The sequence below is a fragment of the Nyctereutes procyonoides genome, unplaced genomic scaffold (genome assembly GCF_905146905.1).
Source record: "Nyctereutes procyonoides isolate TBG_1078 unplaced genomic scaffold, NYPRO_anot_genome, whole genome shotgun sequence".
In the NCBI taxonomy this organism is placed as follows: domain Eukaryota; kingdom Metazoa; phylum Chordata; class Mammalia; order Carnivora; family Canidae; genus Nyctereutes; species Nyctereutes procyonoides.
This window is the reverse complement of record NW_026575159.1, coordinates 39512484-39536276: the sequence shown is the minus strand read 5'-3', so window position 1 is coordinate 39536276 and position 23793 is coordinate 39512484. Positions and strand designations below refer to the sequence as shown.

Here is a 23793-nt window from a genome sequence, read left to right as displayed (position 1 = left end):
AAGTGAAATAAGTCAGTCAGAGAAATAAATACAAATACCATATGATTTCACTCATATGTAGAATTTAAGAAACCAATCAAATGAACAAAGAAAAAAAGAGAGAAACTTAATATATATATTAAATTATTTTAATTTGTAAAATTTGTGCTCTTAAATATACAGAATAAATTGATAGTTGCCAAAGGAGAGGTAGGTGTGGGGATGGATGAAATAGGTGAAGGGGATTAAGTATACACTTATTTAAATGAACATTGAGTAATGTACAGAATTGTGGAATCATTAGTTTGTAAACTTTTAATCTAACACTGTATGTTAATTATATTTAAGAAGAAAATTTTAAAAAAAGACATTTTTAAAGGAGAGCTACATATTAAGGATAACTTATTAAATAGATATATTTCAAAGAAAGCATTATCATTTATTTACTTATAAAATGCATTTATATCCAACCTCTTGCCAAAAAGGATTAGAAGTCACTAGAGAAAGGACATACACAATGGAACTAATAAAAATCAAGCCAGCAAATAATGGTCATTGCAAATCTGCAACTGAACTCTAAATCTAGTTTTAATCTTCCAATAAAAAAAAGATAAAAACAAAAAATGAAATCATTAGTTGCATCTGTAATATATCAGGCTACCTACCCATTCCGTGGTGATGATAGAGCATGGATGTAACACCATCAAAACGAAATCCATCAAAGTAATATTCTTCTAACCACCATCTTATGTTTGACAGAAGGAATCTTAAAACTTCCCAGCTAAAATATTAGAAAAAAATATTTAAACATTGTATATAAAAAAACATTGTATATAGTAGTTTCTTTGTTATACATTGTTTGCAGAGTATTAATTATGATTATAAATATCTTAGTAATCATGATGTTCAAAGAAATATATAAAAACTAGAAAGTTATTATTTATTATATTTGTTTGATGAAATTCATTCTAAGAGATTATTAAATTTCTTTAGTTGCAAAATCACTTGATATCAAAGAAAGGCTGAAAAAATGTGTAAGTTTGGTCCAAAGTACAGGGACTCTCTTGTTCAATGCTGTGTCCTCAGCAACCATACAGTGATTACTACATAGTATTGCTTACAACAACAGCAATAAAAAAGACTGTTACTTATCTCTAAATTTTTATCAAGATTTTTCATGCAACATAACCATAGTTACATAGTTCCTCCTTTTAGAAAATATAATTTCATTATCATTAGAAAAACTACCTTCAATGTTTGCTTAAGATATTTCCTCATTCTACAATTTCAAGCATACATTAAAAATAAAAAATTTAAAAAAAGACTTAAAGTCAACCACATGATAACCAATAGTACATTTACTAGACTATTATGTTTTGTGAGGATAAAGAAAAAGGAACCTAATTACTAAAACACACTTGAGTACTAAAGTAACAAGTTTATCAAGTTAAAGAGTCCTACATCCATAAAAACAGAAAGAAAACAAGGAACTGTTATAAGTCAATTAAAACACCAGACAAAACAAACCTATTTCGGACAATTGAAAAGAAGGCATTATCAATTAGTATCTTCTTTAGTCATACAGCTATGGTTGAATTCTCTATCTTATTATAACTCTGGTTTTAAGACTTTAATACCTCATTTAGTTTAATGACAAAGCAGTTATAGCAAACACAAATCTTTAACCCAGTTAAAATTTATGTATTTTTTAAACCTTCCATAAATTAAAGAGCAATCTTACATAAGTGGATATTAAGTCAACACAATCAACTTCAGAAGAGTAAATGCAAACTTTGGGAAAAGATGAATTGTTCATAATTAACTGCTTTAAATAAGTTACTTTGACTTTTGCAAACTTACTGAAATTAAAAAAAAATAAATGAAAAAACAGAAATACAAGCAATCCAGTAGATCCGAAAAGGTAGTGAGGAGGTTTTAGATTGCTAGGTCCAAGTCATGATGAAGGTAGAATTTGCTTGCTAATGTTTCTACGAATGCATATTCATTTAGGAATTAAGGGAAAAACAACAAAAACAACAACAAAAAAAATGTTTACCAAAAAGAAACTAATAAAAACAAAGAGGTATTCCACAACTGAACATAATCAAAATTAATTTATTTGTATAGGACTTTCTACCATCTACATAGTTTTTGAAGTTTTATTTAAATTAAAAAACTTATTTTTAGAGCCATTTTGATTCACAGTAAAATAGAAAGAAAGCATGTCTATATGTTTTAAACAAAGTTGCTATGGGAGTACTCCAGAAGCATATCAATAATCCTTAGTAAACAATATTTTGAAAAGAACATACTTTTCTAATTTGATTATTCAACTGGTAATGTATATTATACCTCTGAAAGGTAAATGGAAAGATATTTTTAGTCATAAATACCCAAGAGTAGGAACAAAACCTATTTAAATACTATATATCTTAGGTAAATGAATGAAGATATGAATGTGTAAACCAGAGGTCACAAACTGTCCCTGGGCCTAATGTGGCATGTACTACTGTTTTGTCTACCTTGCATAGTACTTCAAATCCTCCCTTTGAATGCCAACTCTTCCCAGTCTCTGTCACTCCATGTTTCCAATTCCAGCCCTATTTACTCATTTATACAACTAGCTTGGGCTTATGGACAGTTGCTATTGATTTATAATATAAATATTATGGACTGAATGTTTTCTAGGTAGACTAGACACAGATTTAAATGTAAAAACTGTGTCCTAATTTCTACAAAGATAAAAGAAAAAAAAAGAGCCATCGATAGTGGAATACAATAAAAACAAAAAAGGGGGATAATGTAAACTTAATAACTGAAAAGAAAGTATTGCCCAATATCATTTAGTTGATTATAGGCAGCATTATAATGACCTATTCATTCCTCTCACTGCAAAATTTATTCTCTTCTTGACCAAAAAAAGTTCAATGTATTAAAAGAAAAAGACATATTTAGCTGAGTAGACAGATTCTTGGCATGGATAAACAGGAAAACAATTCCCTGTGATAATCTGAAAAGAAACAACAATGACAATGGAACATCCAAATTTTGGAAATCTAATGGGTTAAAAAAATACTAAATCCTACATGTGAGAGCTTAAAATGTTCTTAACCTGAAACAATGTCTAACCCATATTAATAATCTTGGAAAAAATTACTGTAAGATTGAATTGATAGGAATGAATCAAATTTGTACTGCTTTCAAAATTATTCATTTTATTATATCTTTTAAATCATGGGTGAAGCATAAAATAGCTGCATTATCTGTAAAGACAGAAAGAGACATACAAAATTTTATGGGAGGCCAAACTATCTCGAATAAAAACAGTAAAGAAAGAAAATCTAGAAAGCTTTATTTTTTATAACAAAATATCAGGAAACACATTCAAAGGAAAAAAAAATCAGACCTAAAATTTTGAAGTTGTTAGCAGCAAATGAAAAGTAAAAGTCAAAAACATTAATCCTCTGGTTATATACATTTTCTAAAATTAGGTTATTAAGAAGAGTTAAGTAACGACAACAATTAGTCTTATAAGAGTAATATTTTATAATTAACTTTTGTTGATTCAGAAAAAATAAATTACTAGTGCAGGAAATAGGGGGAAAGACAGACTCATAAATATGTACTCAATAGTTCTGTGACCCCAGTTTTGTGTCTCTTACCATCTTACCAGATAAATCTAGACAGACTAATTCACTCTTGGTAAACACCGTATCCTGACGAAACTAACTTGAAAACACAGATTGCTTGTACAAAATGAGAACTTTAGAGATCTAAACAAGACAGAACCAGGAAGACTGAGATTTGAGTCTATAAAATAACCAGACCTTTCATGGACACAATCTGGAACTCAAACTTGAAAAACAGTAGGTCATGGAGCCTATATTGTCATTGGAATGAAGATGTAGCTTCCCCACCTTTTTCTTCTTACACTATGTAAACGTCCAACATAATATAGACAGTGTATTAACTATTATATAAATAGATTTATCCTAGGTTACTGAACTTAAAATACAAGAGGAAGGTTATGCCAGGGGTCTTCAGAACCTCCAGGTTCAGGATTCACTAACAGGACACACAGGACTCAGCATATACTTGTGATCATGGCTATGATTTATTATAGCAAAAGGATAAAGAGTAAAATAAGCAAAAGAAAGGGCACAAGGATGGGGCAACGTTCAGAGGAGTCTAGACACAAGCATCCAAGAGTCCACTCCTAATGGAGTCACACTTCAGCCTTCCAATAAAAAACTGTTAAAACATTTGTGAAATGCCTACCAGGGAAACTCATTAGAAACTCAGTTCCTAGTAATTTTATTGGAAGCTGGTGACTGGGTATCCTCTGCCTTAGCAATATCAAAATCTAGATTCCCAGAAGGAAACTGGGTGTTTGGCATAAGACATACTGTTTGTATTAAGTGTTTAGGTACAGTGAATCACTGTTTTCACAGTACTGGGAATGGCAAGAACCCTCTCCAAATTCAAGTCCCCAGTGGCTAGCTAGGGGCCAATCTTGCAGGCAGGCATTTCTAAGAATAGCAATCTTAATTGTGCTATACTCTTTTCTGCATGAAGCACAGCCTAAGATATATTATATAATCCCAAAATACTTAGTATAGGTTACTGGAGAAAACTTCTAAAGTCATTTTCTCTCATGGGTATTCAGATTTCAAAACCCAGTGGAAGAATCTAAAATACATATTAAAAATCTAAACATGTTAGTGCCTGGGTGGCTCAGTGAGTTAAGCCTCCCACTCTTGGTTTTCTTGGGTTATGGTCTCAGGGTGGTGGATTTTAGCCCCCCTTGGGCTCCGCATTCAGCAGGGATCTGCTTGAGATTCCCTCTCCCTCTCTCACTCTTCTCTTTTTCTCTAAAATAAGGAAATAATCTTTAAAAAATATCTAAATATGTAAGGAGTCCAGGTTGAGGCATTCTGCCCTACATGCTACCTTCTAGCATCACATGGACAATGAAGTCAAGAAGCCTGTACCTGAATGAACTAGTTCACTGAATCTAAGATTTGCCTTTTAAAGAGGACACCAGAACAAGTTTAAGGAACACAGTAGAAACACAGGTTCTTGAGAGATGTTTATTACTATTTCCACTAACATAATTTTCAAATTCTGTAACCCATCAATTCCATTTTTCCTTCTTTGAGAGGGGGTGCTGAGAAGAAGAAAGGTTATGATGTATTCCAAAGTATGGCTGAATTAGAAACATAACTCAACATGCCCCGTGGTAATAAATGAACTTAATCATCAATTGTATGGTTTGCCTTGATCAAAGTGTGAAAATGTCTGGCAAAGGGTACAATAAAAAAGGCAATTTACTTCTTCTACCTTAAAATGTCATCAGACATCCCATAACACAGTTGATATATCCCGTTGATTAGAGTTCCATAAAAATATAAAGCAGAATTTAGGAGCATAGTTTTATTCTAGTGAGTTCTAGCAGGCAAGGTAGGCCTTTGATTTTAAGATTTCTCCATTGATGCAAGGTTTCTAAGGCCTATTCTTAGAAACCAAAGGGCAGCCTGGTTTCCAGACACCTGGAAGAGTTAGATGCTAAATTTTAGAAGGTGATGCCAAACTTTGGAGGCCAAGACTAATTTGTATGAGAAGTAACTTATTTTAGTTATTAGCCTTCTTTCTTAATTAACATATAAGTTGTTAGAAACTAATATTATGTCATCTATACTGCCAATAAATGGATTCGTTTACTTGTATTTTTTTATTAAGTAAAACAAAACTGCTACAATCCAGAAAAAAGATAATAAAATGCAGCTGACTTTGCTGTGAATCATAAACCATTAAAAATGTTTAAATCACAGGTGTCTGATATAAAAACTAAATATATGGCTAAATAATATATACATTTAAGAATTTCTGGCAATCAAAATAATCAGGATTCTAATTGGTGCAGCTGTCTGAAATATTCACCCTGTAATCAAGTAATGAAGATTTATTAAGGAAATTTTGTTACACAGATAACTCCAATATTAAGGTTTCTAGAAAATATCCTTAAAATAAAAAACTGATGATTGTTTCATACTCTGCCAATGAACTTTGTAATGAAATAAAACAGTCAAATTTTTGTGGTGAACAAGTATAATCAGATATAACAATATTTATTAGAGGAAGTTACATTTTGTAATTTAAGCCTATTTGTCTAAATGTTTTTACTTGTGGTCTTGAGATTCTGGGATTCTGGTTCTGGGATTTTACAAATAAACAACTTTGTCCACTGGATGTTATTAAAACTACTAGTGATGTATAATTAATAGGAAACATTATTAAGGAGTCTTTAAATATAAAAATCTAAAGAATTTTGTAAATTCTTAGTTATTCCATATCTTTGAAGCTGAGTGGCTATCAAATGGTACATCATAACACCATGAACCAAAACTACACATTTTGATCTGGGTACTTCAATTCAGGCAGCAGGTTGACCTTGAAGACAGAAGATACTTTTAGACTTTTTCTTTTATGAAAAAGATATAGCATGTAGAATAAAAGGACAAAGTCTTAAATTATGATAAAAATAACATTTTGAAAAATAAGATACTCTACTGAAGCTGCTGCTGTTGGAAAGCAGGTAATATCTACCTACTCCATTTTTAAAAATTAAAAAAACCCTCACCTATGAATTCAAATTTCATTTAATTTAATGAAATTTCATTTTTAACTAAAGAAAAATGTATTTTTGTTTTTAATTTGTCAACAGAAATTATATTTTGTCAGTCATTGAAAAATGATTGAGAAACTTGAAATGATCAATATAATCTAATGATCATATCTAAAACTAGACCGTGGTGTTATTGATCATAAAATGCATCTGGTTTTTCAGACACTGAGAATTATACTGAGGCTATTGTATACATTAATTTCAAATAAAATTAGGTAGCAATAGCACAAAACTCTAGTGAGACAGATTGTTAATTCATGTACTAAAAATCTGTAATAATATAAATTTCAGATCATAGACGGTTATTATAAGATATGATTTTGAAGATTTCTTTTCAGTATCACATTTTCTGTATTTTAACCCACACAACTTTATTTTATATAAATTAATATGTTGTTTAATCATATTATATCCACTGAGCCCTGGTTATCTACATTATTATAATAAAATTTTTTCTTTCCCTGAAGGCCTAAATTGTACTTAGCTTATTAAATATTGTATAAAAATTGCCTCTATTTTTAGTATTTATAAATCCAATCAGGTATTCTCTAGGAAAGAAGTATGAAAAGACAGCATAGTGTACTTGTAGATGCTAAATGCTTCCAATTATACCTTTGCTTAAAAAAAAAATACTTGAGAGATTTTCAAGTCTCTTTTTTCTCTAATTTGATCTATTTCTTAACAAGCTTGGTCATCTGCTCAAATAAGATTAGGAAAAAGTATACTTGAAGGGGCGTGTGTTTGTACCGGTGTATGTAGGCACGCATGCAGTTGGGGAGTAGTGAAAGACCAGAGGGATCAGCAGTGAGAGCAAAAGTGAAAGTTTTCAGTCTGATATAAAAAAAAGAGACAAATATAAATCAATAATAACCCAACCTAATAGTGACTGCCCTTGGTGATTAAGAAAATAATATATCATTTGTTTTTAAATTGGATCCTATATCTCTGCTTCCTCACAAAGACTGTTACTAAAAGTGATTTTTCAAAGCATTACTGCTTATAAAATATCCTACTAAAGTTTGGAGAGAACTTAGATCTTTTTCAAAGTAGAAGACCCAAAAAGTTGAGTAGGCAAAGGTACAGAAAGTAGAAAGCCAAACTATGTCACCCTCTCTGGTGAAGCATAGGTGAGGTATTCTGTGAAATTATTAGACATCTCATCTGAACAAAACATTGTTTTTCTCCAGAATAAGTCACTGTAAATTAACTAATTATACTTGAATACATATAGACATAGGCACCTAGATACACACATATCCATGTCTTCAAACAAGGTTAAAAACCTTTTGTTACTTATGGAATGAAGCTAATTACTGCTCCAGATCAAAACAAGTGACAGTGATTTGAATGTATATATATATATATATACATCATTAATAAATACTAAACTATAATAGGTAACCAGCTTTTAAAAGCTTATTTTAATAGTATAAATTTGGAGACATTAACTATTCATATGCTTCTGATTTTCATTTTTTCCCTTCTAATTGATTTTTTCTAATAAATTAACTATGATATTTAAGTAGGCTATTAGAACACATGTATTATAGAAAAATACATTCCTGAACTTGATAATTGCCTATTATCTTATTAAGATTTAAAATTAGGTATAACATGTTTATTTGCTTTTATTTAGCCAGATTCATTTCAAAAGATGATTTGAGGGAACTTACAGATAAATATATTTGAACAGCAGCAAAAATAAATGAAAAAAATACAGGTGAAGGAGAATAAAACCTTGCAGATATATAAGCATAAAGCATCTGGTAATTGGTTTTCTTCTCCAGTCCAAAATAATCATGATTTCATAGACTATAGTAACTATAAGATTTTCCTTGACTATCACCCCCCAATAGTGAATATTTTAGGGCAACATTCGAGGTTTATATAGTTTATATACAGATATTTAGATATTTAAATATAGATACTTAGAACTGCAAGTAAGTTGTTTTCAATATGCAACAATGTACTCTATGACCAAAACCAGACAAATACTCCAGAGAGATGAACTGAAGAATACCAGTAACATATTAATTAATAGGGATAGAGGTAAGGCAGGATATAAAAAGAGAGACATATAGTTCCTCAGTAAGTGGGTGTGTGTGCACACCCATGCGCACCTGTGTGTGTTTTCTGGGGTGTTCAGGGAAAACTGGTATTAGTCATATTTAAATTTCAATCATACCCCCTTCAGCAGAGTTCAACTTTGCCCTGAACTTGCTAAATAGTATATAGATCTCTAATGTATATTTGCACACATTCCTACAAACAAAGGGAACTGATTTTGGCAAGCTGGCTGGAGTAAGATAGAAGGGAGAAATGTAAATATTAAATAGGAAATAAAAAGGAATTCAAACTTCTTGAGTGTCTACTGGCTTCCAGACTCCACATATTATATATATATGGTCTCACTTTAAGTGAAGGCTGTAATATCAAGTATGTTTTATGGTTTGAGGAAACTAAAATTTAGAAAAGTTAAATAAAATGCTCAGGGTCACCCAGGTAATAGGTACAGATGAAACTCAATCTTTTGAGCCCCAAACCACAATTCTCTCTTTTATAAAAAAATATTTCATTTGTTCACGAAAGACACACAGAGAGAAGCAGAGACATAGACAGAAGGAGAAGCAGGCTCCTCACAGGGAACCCGATGTGGGACTGGATCCCTGGACCTGGGATCACACCCTGAGACAAAGGCAGATGCTCAACCACAGAGCCACTGAGGCATCTCTTTTTTTTTTTTTTTAATTTTATTTATATACTTGACAGAGAGAGAGAGAGAGAGAGCGCAGGAGTCGGTGAGGGAGGGGCGAAGGGAGAAGCCGACTCCTTGCTGAGCAAGGAACTAGACATGGGATCCCAGGACCCAAAGATCATGACCTGAGGTAAAAGCAGACGCTTAACCAACTGAGCCACCCAGGCACCCCCAAAACCGCAATTCTTAAGTATAATTTTATACTGCCACATTTGGTACGACCATGAATATATTAATTCTTGTTTTGGCAATTTCCTTGGTACACCAACTTTTTTAACACTGTGTAAATCCCACATATTTATTGCTCTTATATATAGTTATATTAATTGTATGAACTTGAGTAAGGTATTTAACTTCTCCGGGACTCAGTTTTCTCTACTGTAAAAAGGAAGATAACTTCAGCACCCTCTTGAAGGGGATTAAATGAGATAATGGGATAATCACATTATTAGCATTTTAATATACAATAAGGAATTAAGGAGAGCTCCATTAGATAATAAACAGATTTTAAATATGCATTTGTTTAAATAATAGGTTAAATATAAAATGGAATAAACCAATGTGTTCTAGTACTATATCTTTTTTTTTTAATTTTTATTTATTTATGATAGTCACAGAGAGAGAGAGAGAGGCAGAGACACAGGCAGAGGGAGAAGCAGGCTCCATGCACCGGGAGCCCGATGTGGGATTCAATCCCGGGTCTCCAGGATTGCGCCCTGGGCCAAAGGCAGGCGCTAAACCGCCACGCCACCCAGGGATCCCCTAGTACTATATCTTTTATATTGAAAATAAATTTTCATAAAGATAAGCATGTTTTGGGTAATATCAAAACAAAACAAGCCTTATTTTTTAAGTCAGCTTTTTTTTTTTTCCTGGAGTAGTGTAATATTTCCTTATTGATGCATTCAACAATTATTTCTTGAGTACCCACATTGTGCCAGGCACAACGCTAGGTGCTGGGGATATAGTAATGAGTATGAAATACACAGTATCTATTTTCATGGAGTTTTCAGTCTAATGGGAGAGACGGATATTTTACAAATAATACCATAAATACATTTAATTATAATAGTGAATAATAATACTGATGATTCTATAGGATAAATTAGACAATATGTCACTCATTCAAATTTATAAGAAATAAATTAAGTTCAGAAAAGCTGCCAATCCATTTCTGACTGATAGCAGGAATATGTTTCTAATACCATCAGTCCTTTAGTATAGTATTTAACATTGATTCTTTAAAATTGATTCTAATATGTGGTCAGCAAAATCATATTTTGTAGAAAGGTATCACATTAGCCATCAAATAAACAGGTAAGAGTAAGAAATTATAAGATGAATATTTTTATGTGATCACTTTGTGACTGACCTCTCCACATAAAGATTGATTATTCTTCCCTGTTTTAATCATGTTTCCTCCAGAATTTTTCTCTTTAAAGAGAATACCTTTGGGATAGTATTCTTTCTAGCAATATGCATCCCTGGGAAATCCCTACTATATGTCATACACTCTTTACCTATCAACTTTCACTCTGTTCTTAACTCCTTCCCAATTCTTATCTCCTTCAGTCCAGACTCAGATCTACCAATCTTGAGAATCCACTCTTTCCCGCTGCTCTCTGTGGCTCCTTTATCCCTAAACTAGCTTTCCATATGATCTTTTCTTCTCTTTCCTTTTCCTTCTTTAATCTTTCTTCTTTTCTCCCTTTTCCCTCTTGTTAGTCTCTTTCCCTTTTAAACCTTCACTGAAGAAGCCAAAGTGAAAGCCCATCAAACTAAACCAGCTGTTGCTTGAAATCCATTAAATATATACAAATATATATATATATATATATATATATATATATATATCTAAGAATTTGAAAAGTTACAGATATTAGGTACTCTGGTTTGATGCATTTTATGAGAAAATTATGCCTTACTCCACTTAATCAAAATTAATGAAACATTTGTAGTCACAAAGAAACAGCAGTAAATTAGGAGTCAAGAAAACTGTATTCAAGCCAATTTTGCTAAAATGAGTCTAAACATATAATCCCTCTGAATCTTAATGTGATAATTTTTTAAAAGATTGTATTTATTTATTCATGAGAGACACAGAGAGAGAGAAGCAGACACATAGGCAGAGGGAGAAACAGGCTCCATGCAGGGAGCCCAATGTGGGACTTGATCCTGGGACTCCAGGATCATGCCCTGGGCCTAAGGCAGGTACTCAACTGCTGAGCCACCCAAGCATCCCAATGTGATAACTTTTAAAAGAGCGTATTCTATTATTTGTTCTCCTAATCTCATAAACTTTTTGTTAAAGTAAAATATTAATTTAAGATAAAAAAAATCTGAGTTTTAGGGTATAGACTAAATAATTTGAAAAATTTCATTATACATTCTAACAGAATCCAGACCAAAAGGTTTATCACATCAAATACTGTGCTTTAGACATTAGCACAATTCTGGATGACCTGGAAAAATAAACAATCACATTCAAAAACAAAACTAAAACTGTCCAGTGTATACCCCCTTAAGGATCAAAAAGAATCGTTTGCTATTTCTCTCCTATCCAAATATACTCATTATTCAAAACCTGGCATATGCTTCACAAAATATTTTTGACAATTCTTTAAAATAATGCTACATAAAAGACAACAGGAGATAAACTGGTTCATGAAAATAATAAACTTGGTCTTCCCAACTTAACCATAAATGTCTGTGTGGTAGGAACTACATCCTAGATATTTTTTTAATTAATTTTAAACAAATTGACCTGAATTAATAAGGTGCATGAAGAAACTCAAATAATAACATTTATTTTAAAAAATCCAACATTAATTCTGAAGCACTAAAAAATGAACAAAAAAGACAAATTAAACTAATACATATTACTTAAGAAATGTTATTTTCGGGGTGCCTTCATGGCTCAGTAAGTTAAATCATCTGCCTTGGGCTCAGGTTATGATTCTAAGGTCCTGATATTGAACCCTGCATTGGACTCCCTGCTGAGCAGGGAGCTTGTCTCTCTTCCTCTACTTGTGCACTTTCTCTATCATATAAATAAATAAAATCTTAAAAGAAAAAAAAAAGAAATCCTATTTTCAGAGTCAAAGAAATAGGAAATGTAAAGTAAGAACAAAAAACTATTTCACTGGAATAAATGCAACTTAAATGATGATTATAATACTCTGGACACCTATGAAAGTGGCTGTGTAATTAGTATGGCTTTTAGCAAGATATTCTCATGAAGAAAACAAATTCAGGAATTACTTAATTGGAATACTCAAATAAAGGATTACCCCTCCCCCCCCCCGCACCCCCCCCCCCCCCGTTTATAATTCTTGTTTAGGGAACTTTTACATGTTTACCACTATGAAGAGTCAATTATTAAACTCTTCACTAATCATATTTCCTTATCAATGCATGTATTTGTTTATTGTAAATTTTAATACACATGGGCATTTTCAAACATATACTCCAATTAAAAAAAAAATTAGAGGCTTACTCTAACTATAGGCTGGATGGACTCTAGGCAGAGTAAGTTCAGAGTGGCCTATATGTATAGCCTACACTGGAATAAGATTGCTTATGATTAAATATTGAAAATTTCCCCAAATGTTATATAAATCTCTGGTGATTACAAAAAAAGGAAGAAACCACAAAAACATCAGTATCCTTAAGGAATCATCAGTTTCTTTTTGTTTGCTCCAGTTATAAATTTTGCATTTGCACATTGCTGCCTAGATTTTCAAAGGATCCTGCAATGATTAATTTAACAATCTCCCCATATTGCTGTAATATAGCCAAGGACTTCTACCTATATATAATTTATAATATCCATATCAAGGACAGATTAGTGGGCAAAATAAAATTTCCAACATCTATTCATGTAGAAATGGGCAAGTGTTACCAGAATACTACAACTTAAAAACACTTCTCAAACTCGGATGCTGGGTACCCCCAAAAGATATACATAAAGATCCATCTTCTTGAGAGTCAATTTCACATGATTAATTTGGAAGTAAACAAAATGAATTTTTAAAAATTATCATAATTACAAATATATATTCAATAGTTACTACATGCCAGGCCTTACATTAAGTGTTTCCACACTCAGACATGTACAGTATAATTGCAGTTGGTGAATTTTTTTTTTTTAAGGGTCGGATATAAACATTTTAGGTCTTGTGGGCTATGTAAGGTCTCGTCTATGTTGTAATGACTCTGCTCTTCCGGGTGAGAGAGGTCATAGGCAATATGAAAAGGAATAGGCATGCCTGCATTTTACTAAAACTTTATTTACAAAAATAGGCAACAGATTTAGACCAGAGTTTGCCTCCTTCTGCCATTAAAAGTCACTTTTTACCAGTGTCCGTATGTAACATCCACACATCCACACAGCTGACTGGTGATGAAGTAAGAATTTAAACTCAGGTCTCCTTCATTGCAGAATCAAAGCAGCTGGGCCACTATGAATCTCTCTCTCTCCTGACAGCAATTGAAGGAGCTATTTAAGAGTAAAATAAACACAAATATATTCTAGAGTAAAAGCAAAGTGACATGTTTGTAAAAGCTAAAACAATAGAGTAGAAAAAACTTTGCATTTGCAATGGATGCAGGCCCTGGGAAATTAAAAAAAAACAAAACTGCTCCTCAGAATATCAGGATATCTGGTGAAAGATCTGAGAATTTAGCCTATGCTTACAAAATGAGTTTTAAAAAAAGTCACAAAATGATTTTAAAGTTTCATGGCATGTTTTAAGATTCCTTTTCCAATATAATGACACAGGATGAACTACTAAAACCACTTGGGAAAAAAAATATATGTATATTTAGTTACAGTTATAGTACTAGAGGTATTGTTCCTAATGCCCAGGCACTTTCCAAATGTGCAGTGTGATGCCAGGTAGAGAATAATGACACATAGTTTGGCTAAAATCCTGTCCGTTCAGAGTGACACTACCTACTGAATCAAGTTCTATCTCACTTTAAATAAAATCCAGTGTAGAGCTGATTACAAGGTCCAGTGTGACCTGGCACTGTCTAATACCATGACTTTCTCCCCTCCACTAAGCACTGGTTACAGTGGCCTTCTTTCTGATACCTCAAGCACATCTCAACTATAGGGACTTCACACTTTCGCCTGGAATTCTTTGCTCTTAAGTGGGACCCCAACTCAAATGTCAAGTAGATTTCACTAGACAGGACATCGGAGAGGTCTTCTTTGGACACCAGGCTACTCTACCAACTACAACATCTTCATTCTCATTTATGTTTTGCTTACCAGTAATGTGATACAGTGATCTTTCTTCTGGTTTATTATTTGAATTTTTTGTTGCGATTGTTATTCCTTTATTTTCTACATAACAAATATGTAATACTGTGTGGTTTTAAAAATTACCTTTTTATCTTTAACATAATAAATCTATGCTTCTGAAGTAGAGGTGTCCTGTTAAAACTGCTGCATCCCTGAGCCTAGCAGAGTGCCTGGCACTTAGGAACCACATACATGGAAAATGAAGGAATAAATGAGAGAGGAGAGGAGCCCAGACTTAGGCATCAGAACTCACAGCCTGTTATGCACATTGTACCACATGGTCCCTCCTGCTTATTTACTCAACATTGGAGAACCACTCATAGGAAAGAAGAGAAAAAAAGTGTCTAGGCCTCATGGAAACTATGCAGTTTATAGTATGCTTTAACTCTTTGTAATTAAAGTTCTCAAAATTTCAGCTTTGTTTTACTTAACTTTTTGATAGACCTTTAATCATTTCTTACTATTTCTTTAGTATTTATCATTTTTAGTTTTATTGTAGGACAGCACAGAGAGTACAGATAAATGGGGATCACATATAAGAAGAAATATGTGTTATAATGCTGTTTATTTATGTTTTTAATAATTTATTTATATATTTACTTGAGAGAGAGAGAGAGAGAGAGAGCAGAGGGAGAAGCAGAGGGAGAGGGACAAGCAGACTCAGTGCTGACCGTGGAGCCAGAGGTGGGGCTTGATCCCAGGACCCTGAGATCAGGACCTGAGAAGAAATCAAGAGTCAGTTGCTGAACTGACCAAGCCACTCAGGCATCCCTAATGCTGTTCATTTACAATTAGTTTGTAGTGGCCCCTCAAGTTCCTCAGAACTAAATCTGCTACTTTTACCAAAATTAATTCTTGTTGCTAAAAACCACTAGTTGGATACTTGCTGAATAACGGTAGGTCATTACATCAACAATGTTTTTCTGGATCAGTGGTTAACTTTTCATAACGAACCATTTATTTCCACCAAGATGGAATCTACAACCTGTGCCCTATAGTTTTCTCCTTTTTAATCACTGGTTATGGCTATGCCACATAACATTACTTTTGCATGATATGGAAGGAAAATTAGGGCAGGCACTGTAGTTAAATATACTGTGCTTCTTCCACTGAATATTGTTCTTGAGAGAAATTTTATTTAAGAAATATAAATTCTGAATGCTATTCTCTGATTAAATCAGGCATTTAAGAAAGCTCTTTATTTGAGCTACAACATCTTTTTCCTTTTCAGAAAAGCCCTCCCAAACTACATTTTCAATACCTTTTTCAACATCGTGCACTGAAAGTCATCGAATAGGTTTCTGATATTTGCTTTTTCACTGGCATATAGAACTGTCACTGTGAACAGTTTCCACTACATTACTCAACGACACTCAAACAATAAGCAATATGAGATAACTGGCAGTCATGATATATATTTTGTTAACTCCTGAAGATGATTTCCTCTCCTCTTTGGCTGCGGGCAGTTTCTATGCTGAGGAAACAAAGAAAGCACAGAAGAGGGGATCCCTGGGTGGCTCAGCGGTTTAGTGCTTGCCTTTGGCCCAGGGCATGATCCTGGAGTCCTGGGATCAAGTCCCACATCAGGCTCCCTGCATGGCGCCTGCTTCTCCCTCTGCCTGTATCTCTGCCCCCCCCCCCCCCGTCTCTCATGAATAAACAAATAAAATCTTTAAAAAAAAAAAAAAAAAGAAAGCACAGAAGACTACCCTAAGTATACCACGGATCTATAATGGATCAAATGCTTTATCCCTTTAATTATATTTAATTTTCTCCTTACACTTATAGTAGAGATTAATATACTTGAAATATAGATGAGGAAACTAAAAAAGAGATGTTGAGTGACTTCTCCAAAATTACCTGGGCGGATGGGTGAAAGACTGGGACACTGGTCCACATCTGTCCAACTATCCCCCTTTCAAAAACGATGCTCAAGGACTAAAACCAATTACCTCAGATTTCATTCTCAGACACAGCAAAATATATCAATGATTATAACCATAGATTTCCCTGCCTCCAAAATTATTTTGTAATTTTGCTTTCTAGGCTGTTTTTATTTTTTTTGTTTTCTCTTGTTTTGCTTGTTATTAATTTCTGATAAAGTTAATAACATTTTAGGTCTATTATAGGAAGCTCATGGAGTGTACCCCAATGTGCCACTTTACTAGCTATCTCAGCTTGCCTTTTCTAGAGCCCTCTTGTTCACTAATGCTTTCTTTTAATTTACTAGTTACTGCCACAATATATTTCATTGTTGATAGTGTTGATTGTTAATGGTCAAACATAACTTTAAAAATAATTATGAGAGTAGTTTAATGCAGATGCAGAAATTGTAAACATAAAAATTTCTTACAACAGAACATCAAATAGCTCAAATTTGGCACTCCAACTTGTAATTAACCTAAGAATGTGATTCAGATTCATTCACAGCCAGTTACAGGAGGGATAAATGAGACAAAAAGAAAAAGAAAGGATATACAAAATTAATAACTATAAATGTGAATAGAGGGTAAAAAAGACATGTAGGCAAGTGGAAAGGTCAAGAAAACATGGCCTTACACAGAAATTAGTATTGCTTTGAAGTATAAATTCTTATCATAATTTTCTGATTTCCCCAACTATTATGATGTCCCATGTTACATGTCTACCCCATTGGTTCAAAATACACCTTCTCAATCACTAGAGCAACAGCAGTATTAAGCCAGCGAAAGCAAGTCTGAACATGATGTTTCCACATCTCTCCATCACCATACAGGGATACAATTCATTGACCTTTGTTTGATATAGCAAGTTAATCAAAGAATAATTTGAAAGATGCTTTCTTTTATAGATACTTGTTAGTCTTTGGCAATGATTTATTTCATGAAAAGTGTGTGTCTTTTAAAGATGAAATAGAGGAATATCCAGTTGAAGCAAATTAATTTTTGTGAGTTAAATATTTGTCATGTTTGTAAGATAAAGGGCTACATTTTTTTCTCCTAATTCATAACACTTCATAAGGAAAGACTTCTTTGAAGGTTTATGATCTTATTAAAACTAGAAAGAAAAAGCAATTTTGATAAATTAGAGGTGTAATATACATTTCTAATGCGGCTTTTAAGTGACAGAAGTTTGAAAGTGGCCCAGTAACCTCTGAAAGGCTATTATCACAATGGCTGGCTGAAGCAAAAATACAATAGCTCTCTGAAGCTCCAAGACTTGTTGATAACACCTATGATTGCTGGTGGCTCCACTTGAAAAGAAACGTACCACTTTCCTCTTCAGTGGTGAGCACTGTGTTCTACAGTGGGTCAGAGGTGACCAGGGTGCTTTTAAGTTCAGTTTAATAATTCTGAAAAATTGGACTGTGAGTGCGGACAAGTTTCCAATTTAGCCTTTTGAAAAGTAAATGGGATCTGCTTTTCCTCTTTTAACATACTCCATTCATTCACTAAGTAGAGCAGGCAATTTAATCTAGTGACCTTTTGGAATTGAATTCAAATTCAATGATTTGATTCAATGATTCAGTGATTAGTTTTAAGATTTTTGACTAGATAAATATTCAAGTCGTTTTTTTAATGTAATCTTTACAATATTCTCCATGGAGATTAAAAGAGGTTAACAAACAAAACACAACAAAACATTGTCACTAAAGAGTGATTTTTCCTGTTTCCTTGCTTACAAGTTATTTGGAAATCTAGAAGCCACAACAGCACCACTTCTTAATACACAACTTGCATTTTGACACAGTTGTAGTCTTGAAGTATAAAATAAGTAGCAAACAACAAGGATACAACACATTCCTATACTGGGCAATGGCTAAGATATTCTGACTAAAATGTAAACATGGTATAGTCAGAACTCATCTGGTATATGACATTGATTTCAGGATCCCACATTTAAGAGGGACATATACAAATTACATTTGCTAAATAAATAAGAATTTGAAACCCTGTAATGCACGGGGGAAGAAAAACAACTGCGGCCGGGCCGGGGTTAGGGGGATGGAAATACATGCATTGAAAATAGAAAGAGCCCCATGCTATAATATTCAAAGAATATGAATTGTAGAATATTACAGTATGTAGAAAAGTGACTGGATCTGTTTTGTGAACTTCCATGGGTTACCAATTGGTGGACAGGTTTTAAACTCCATATGACAAAAACATTTTCTAATTGAGAAACCTGTCCAAATATGAAGTGGGCTACCTCATGAGATATGTTTGACACTGATGAGGACATGTAAGGGCAAGCAGAATCAGGGTTACTGAAGAAAGGCCTAAAGATTAACAATGATACAGAGGCTTCTTCAAAATCTTGTGTCTATGAATTTTCTACTATGAGAGTTCTCTACATTGAGACAGCTCCCAGACTGATAAAGAGAGCCTCTCAGAGTAAAAAAAAAATACAAGCATACAATGAATAACATAAACTAGCAGCAGAAATACACATAACTAAGATACAGTTTATGAATCCTTTTTTTTAATGGGGGGTTAGGGAATACCCAAATATAATGAAGGTGACCAGTATGAATTGTCAAAACTAGGATGTACCAAAAAATGTGAGAAAAACCTCAAGAAAATTAGTTTATTGAGACAAGAGCAATGATCTTCATTATGCCTGGTAAAAGCAAACACTATTACTAATCCTACTATTACTAGGATTAGCCAGTATAAACCAACAGTGGTGAGAAAAGGAACACTCGTTAATGAACCCAAACTTTCCAGTTTTATAGGGGTAATAACACTCGTCAGACACAAATGGTTCATAACAAATTTACTTTTTTTTTCAAAGATTTTATTTATTTATTCATGAGAAACAGAGAGGCAGAGAGGTAGAGACACAGGCAGAGGGAGAAGCAGGCTCCATGCAAGGGGCCCGACGTGGGACCCAATTTCAGGTCCCCAGGATCATGCCCTGGGCCAAAGGCAGTGCTAAACTGCTGAGCCACCCAGGCTGCCCAGAAATTTACTTTACCAAGTTTATCTATCGTATAAGATCATGTACCTATTATACTGTTACTTTTATGCTCACTTAAAAATCCATAAAATTACTTATGGATTGAAAAATCTTTGGAATAAAACAAAGGTAACTTACTTTATTGAACGCAAGGATCCCAAAAACTTTCTAAGGCATATACTCCATGTACTATTATTAGATTAGCATTTTTTTATACCTTTCTCTTATGAGTTCAGTGTGTTTTCTCTATAGCTCATTCTAATCTATGGGGAGAATTTTTGAACTTTAAAATTGAGTATCAGTTTTGAACCACAATGATTTTAACCTGCCTTGATATTCTAAGCCTGCATGCACACCAGATGTCCTGATTTCACTAAGTTTAAACACAAGTTATTTCTTAAAAGTAAAAAAAAATTATTACCTATGTCAATATGTCTTTGAAAATGAAGATCACTATCAAGTCCCTATGAGAAGGTAATAATTAAATAACCATTAACATTTTCATATGTTTTCTCCCAGCCACGTTCTTTTGCAAAGAGGCTTTTAAATTTTTTCAAGTTTTTACTTAAATTCCATGTAGTTAACACATAAGGCTTTAAATTTTTTTAAACTTTTGATTTTGAGATATAGATTACCAAACCATAGGAAATAATACAGAGAGATCCTGTGTAGATTTTACTTGGTTTCCCCAAATGGTAACTTGAAAAGCTATCATACAATATCACAGCCAAGGTATTGGCATTGATATAGTCAAGATACAGAACAATTACATCAAAGAAGCATTCTACTGATGCCTTTTTATGGTCACATATTTAACTCCTGCCTTCCCATCATTATCCTTGATCCCTGGCAAGCACTAATTTGTTTCCATTTCTTTATTTGGTCACTACAAGTATGACATATAAATGGAACCAAACAGTATGTATGTGTCCTTCGGGGATAGTTTTTTCTCCATTTAGCATAATCCTCTGGAAATTAATCCAAATTGCTGTATACACCAGGCAGGTGTCCCTTTTTTATTGCTAAATAGTATTCCATGGTATGGATATACAACAATTTGTTTAACCGTTCATTCGCTGAAGCATACTTGGGTTGTTTTTGGGTACTGGGCATTATTAAAAAGCTGCTATGAATATTGATGTAGTTTTTTTTTTTTTTTTGTGGCAGGGGGTGGGCAGTTTTAATTTCTTTGGGATAAATATCCCTAAGTGTGATTGCTGGGTTCATGGTAGTTGCATATTTAGTTTTACAACTATCACACTGTTTCACAGAGTGATTGCAACATGCCACATTCTCACCAAGAATGATCATCTTTTGGTATCCTCACCAGCATTGGTGTCATCACTATCTTTTACTTTAGCCATTTGGATAGGCAATATCTCATTGTAGTTTTAGTGGTTAATGATATTGAAAGCATTCTCATCTGTTTATTATTATTTTTATATGTATATCTACTGTTCATGTCCTCTGACTATATTTATATATGTACTGACTATATAAATGGAACATATAGTACATATATATGTATGTAATGGCATTTTATATTTAAATTTAATTATCATATAGTTGTTGCTAGTATATAGAAACAGAATTGATTTTTGTATATTATTCTTGCATTTTGCAAGATTTAGAAGATGTTGGAAGATTTTTGTTTGTATTCCTTGAAATTTTCTACATATCTCTGCAAATAAGGATGATTTTATTTCTTCTATTTCAATCCACCTTCTCTCCCATTCCTTTCCCTTCCCTTTCTTTTTTTCATTGGCGAGGACTTCCCTTCCAACACTGTGTTTCATAAGAACGGTGAGAGCAGACTCAGTAATCATGCTATAGCATTTTTTAAATGTAAATCTTGACAAATTGTTTCCTAATGGAATTGCAGAGAACTATACTGTGAAAAGTGATGCACAGAAGTTATCCCTACTCCTAAAGAGAGGGTGGACTAGTTCGCTTCAGAAGATCCCTACAACTCCTTAGTCTATGAATTCAAATGATACCACTGAGGATCATTTATCATATTAATTTTTAAACATGACTATATTAGTCTAAACTAAGTTCTATAGAAAAACAACCACCCATCATTTATGAAGTTTATGAGAACACTTATTATAGGAATTAGCTCATGCAGTTGTGGAGGCAGACAGGTCCCACAATCTGCCTTCTACCAGCTGGAAACTAGGAAAGCCAATGATATATATATTTCAGTTCAAGGAGAGATGCGTAAATCCCAATCCCAGTCTGAAGACCTGAGAACCAGAGGGCTCCTGCTATAACTCCCAGAGTCCAAAGGACCAAGGACCTGGAACTCTCATGTTTCCCAAGGCGAGGGAAAGATAGATGTCCCAACTCAAGAAGAGAAAGAATTTGCCCTTTCTTCACTTTTTTGTTCCATTCAGGTCTTAAAAGTACTGGATGATACTGGCCCACACTGGTTGGGCAGAGCTCTTTACTTAGTTACTGAACTGAATGTTAATCTCTTCCAGAAACACCCTCACAGACACTACCCAAAATAATGTTTACCAACTATCTGGCCATCCCTCAGGTGAATTAAGTTAATACAAAAATTTAACTATCAAAATGACAGAGAATAATAAACTTTGAATATTAGTGAGAAGTTTCTTTTGCCTTTGACATTCTTAGCACCTGTTTCTCCCACTCTGTTTCACGTTATCACCTAACTTCTCTCCCACAGCTCAGAAATTTCATTGGTGACATCTCCTACACTGCATTTTCCTTTGTATAGACAGGTTAGGGATTGGTTTATGCCATGCTGTATTTTATAACTATAGGATAAGTCCTTGAGAAAGTAAAATTACTTACTAACATCCCTACTGGAAAAGTTAGGACTAGAGTCAGAGATATTTGTGCTCCATTATTGATTTTTAACTTTTAGTAAATCTACTCATCAAGCAGAAAAACTGCTACATACCCAGAAACACTTTTCCTAATACACCCTTGAAAATGTTTGAACTAGTATACGAGTCACTCTTCAAACACTGATTCTTTACATCAAAATAATAGGTAGAAAAATATTATAATTTTGCCACATATTTAAAGGAAAAGTAATTTTTAATTCATTTATTTTTCAAAAGAAATCTTGTAAGTGGTAAAGTCATTAACAGTGCTGATATTGACACACTGGTCTCTGCCATTATAAAAGCAGTATAAATAATGATTTTGTGTAGATATTTAGTATTGTGGCTAAACTATAACTGATATTCATTCTATGGAAAACATCCTTCCCATTATTAACATCTATATTAACTTGACTCAAATTTATCTTGCAAAAGTATCTTAATATATACATTAAGATAATCTATTTTTCCACTTAAGCTTGGAATGAACATAGTGGTTTATGGTCTTCTACTGTATTTGCCCATGCTGAGGTCAGAATAAAGAGAAATGAGAAAAATACATCTGACACATATTAAATGTTCAATTACAGGTTATTATGCTAATTAAATAAAATTGGCAATTATTCCATATTTAAGTGCATATTTCTGTATTTTTATATTTATATAGTGTTTATAAATAAAAATAATTATAGCAGTTAATTATATGCCATGATACGATAGATAATGAGATGGTATGTTGGAACTTATAAACATTTTAACATTTAACATATATTTCATGGGAGGTAGGTAAGATAAGTACTTGACAAAATTATGACTTTATGTGGAATGGAGAAAAACTGTAAACCAAACAATTACACCCATAATTGTTTGAAAATTATCTTCTAGGTCAGAGATATCACATTTAAGAATCCTTTAGGGACGTAATTAAAACAGAGTTATCACGTCTCAAAAATATAATCAAGAGACTTAATTTTGGTTGTTCATGTTTATTTTGACATTTTAAAATGCATTTTAATGTGAGGAAGCAAAGCATCATTTTACATTTAAAATAAAGTTTTTCTATTTACTTATTAGTAATAGGTCTTTTTAGTAGGTCTCTTAGAGTAAAACCTTTCCATCATAAGTAAAACAGTAAAGTGTTAAAATGTCATGACCATTAAGATGTATACAAACTTATTTATATTTATAAACTAAAATATCTCCATACTTAGGAAGAAGTGGACTTTATAAATGAGTTGTTATGTTAAAAAATATCTCATCATTTCCTATTTTT

At 33.0% G+C, this 23793-nt stretch overlaps 1 protein-coding gene across 1 annotated transcript in view; it reads right to left on the bottom strand.

The window, feature by feature from the left end:
* Positions 1-23793, bottom strand: part of GBE1 (1,4-alpha-glucan branching enzyme 1) — a 262520-nt gene that overhangs the window by 86446 nt on the left and 152281 nt on the right. Inside the window, exon 9 of the mRNA XM_055314062.1 lies at positions 645-760. Within this exon, the coding sequence (XP_055170037.1) occupies positions 645-760 (116 nt within the window). The remainder of the gene's footprint in view (positions 1-644; positions 761-23793) is intronic.